Genomic DNA, 616 nt, shown 5'->3' on the forward strand with positions numbered 1-616 from the left:
TTCCTCCTTCAGGGACAATGAGGTTTCAAAGCTGGATGAGTCCAGTAAATCTGGAAGAGATTCATCAGAAGTAGAATTAGAAAGTCTAGCTGACAATAGTAAGATGGATCAGTTTTCTGAAGGTGAGATCCAGCTCATTTATTTTAAGTTGTGATTGTTTTTGTTTTCAGTTACTTAGTTTTCTATTCTCTTACTAAGATGTCTTGGAAACCCTGAAGGTATTAGAAGGCCTTTATATTGCAGGTTTGTGGCTGATTGCTTCTTGGGATGTGAAGATGTGAAGGGCATGTACTACTGCCCTAACTCCCATTCTTTTCATGGGCTTGCAAATATCTTTTCCTAGAGTTTTCTTTCAGAATATCTAAAGCCTTTTAGGGCTTGATATGAATTAATCTTGTTAAAAGTTAAGAAAGTTCCTCATGATCATTAAAATCAGGTAGATGATAATCCTGTTCTTGCAATGAGATTTTCACAAAAAATTTTTTATACTAAAAGCTTAGAATGAGAAATTGTTTATTAAGAAGTAATTTATATTACACTGGAATTTTGCTGATGTAGGTCTGAGCACCCTACAGAAAGTTAATCTGTGAGATTGGGGTGAAGTAACCTTCATATA

General features: G+C 34.6%; 1 protein-coding gene across 1 annotated transcript in view; it reads left to right on the plus strand.

The window, feature by feature from the left end:
* Positions 1–616, plus strand: part of LOC119582352 (AT-rich interactive domain-containing protein 4B-like) — a gene marked incomplete at its 3' end in the record, with an annotated part of 36,609 nt that overhangs the window by 35,227 nt on the left and 766 nt on the right. The window contains 1 exon segment of the mRNA XM_037930567.1: positions 13–122. Within this exon segment, the coding sequence (XP_037786495.1) occupies positions 13–122 (110 nt within the window).

This window comes from Penaeus monodon, chromosome 15 (genome assembly GCF_015228065.2).
Source record: "Penaeus monodon isolate SGIC_2016 chromosome 15, NSTDA_Pmon_1, whole genome shotgun sequence".
NCBI lineage: Eukaryota > Metazoa > Arthropoda > Malacostraca > Decapoda > Penaeidae > Penaeus > Penaeus monodon.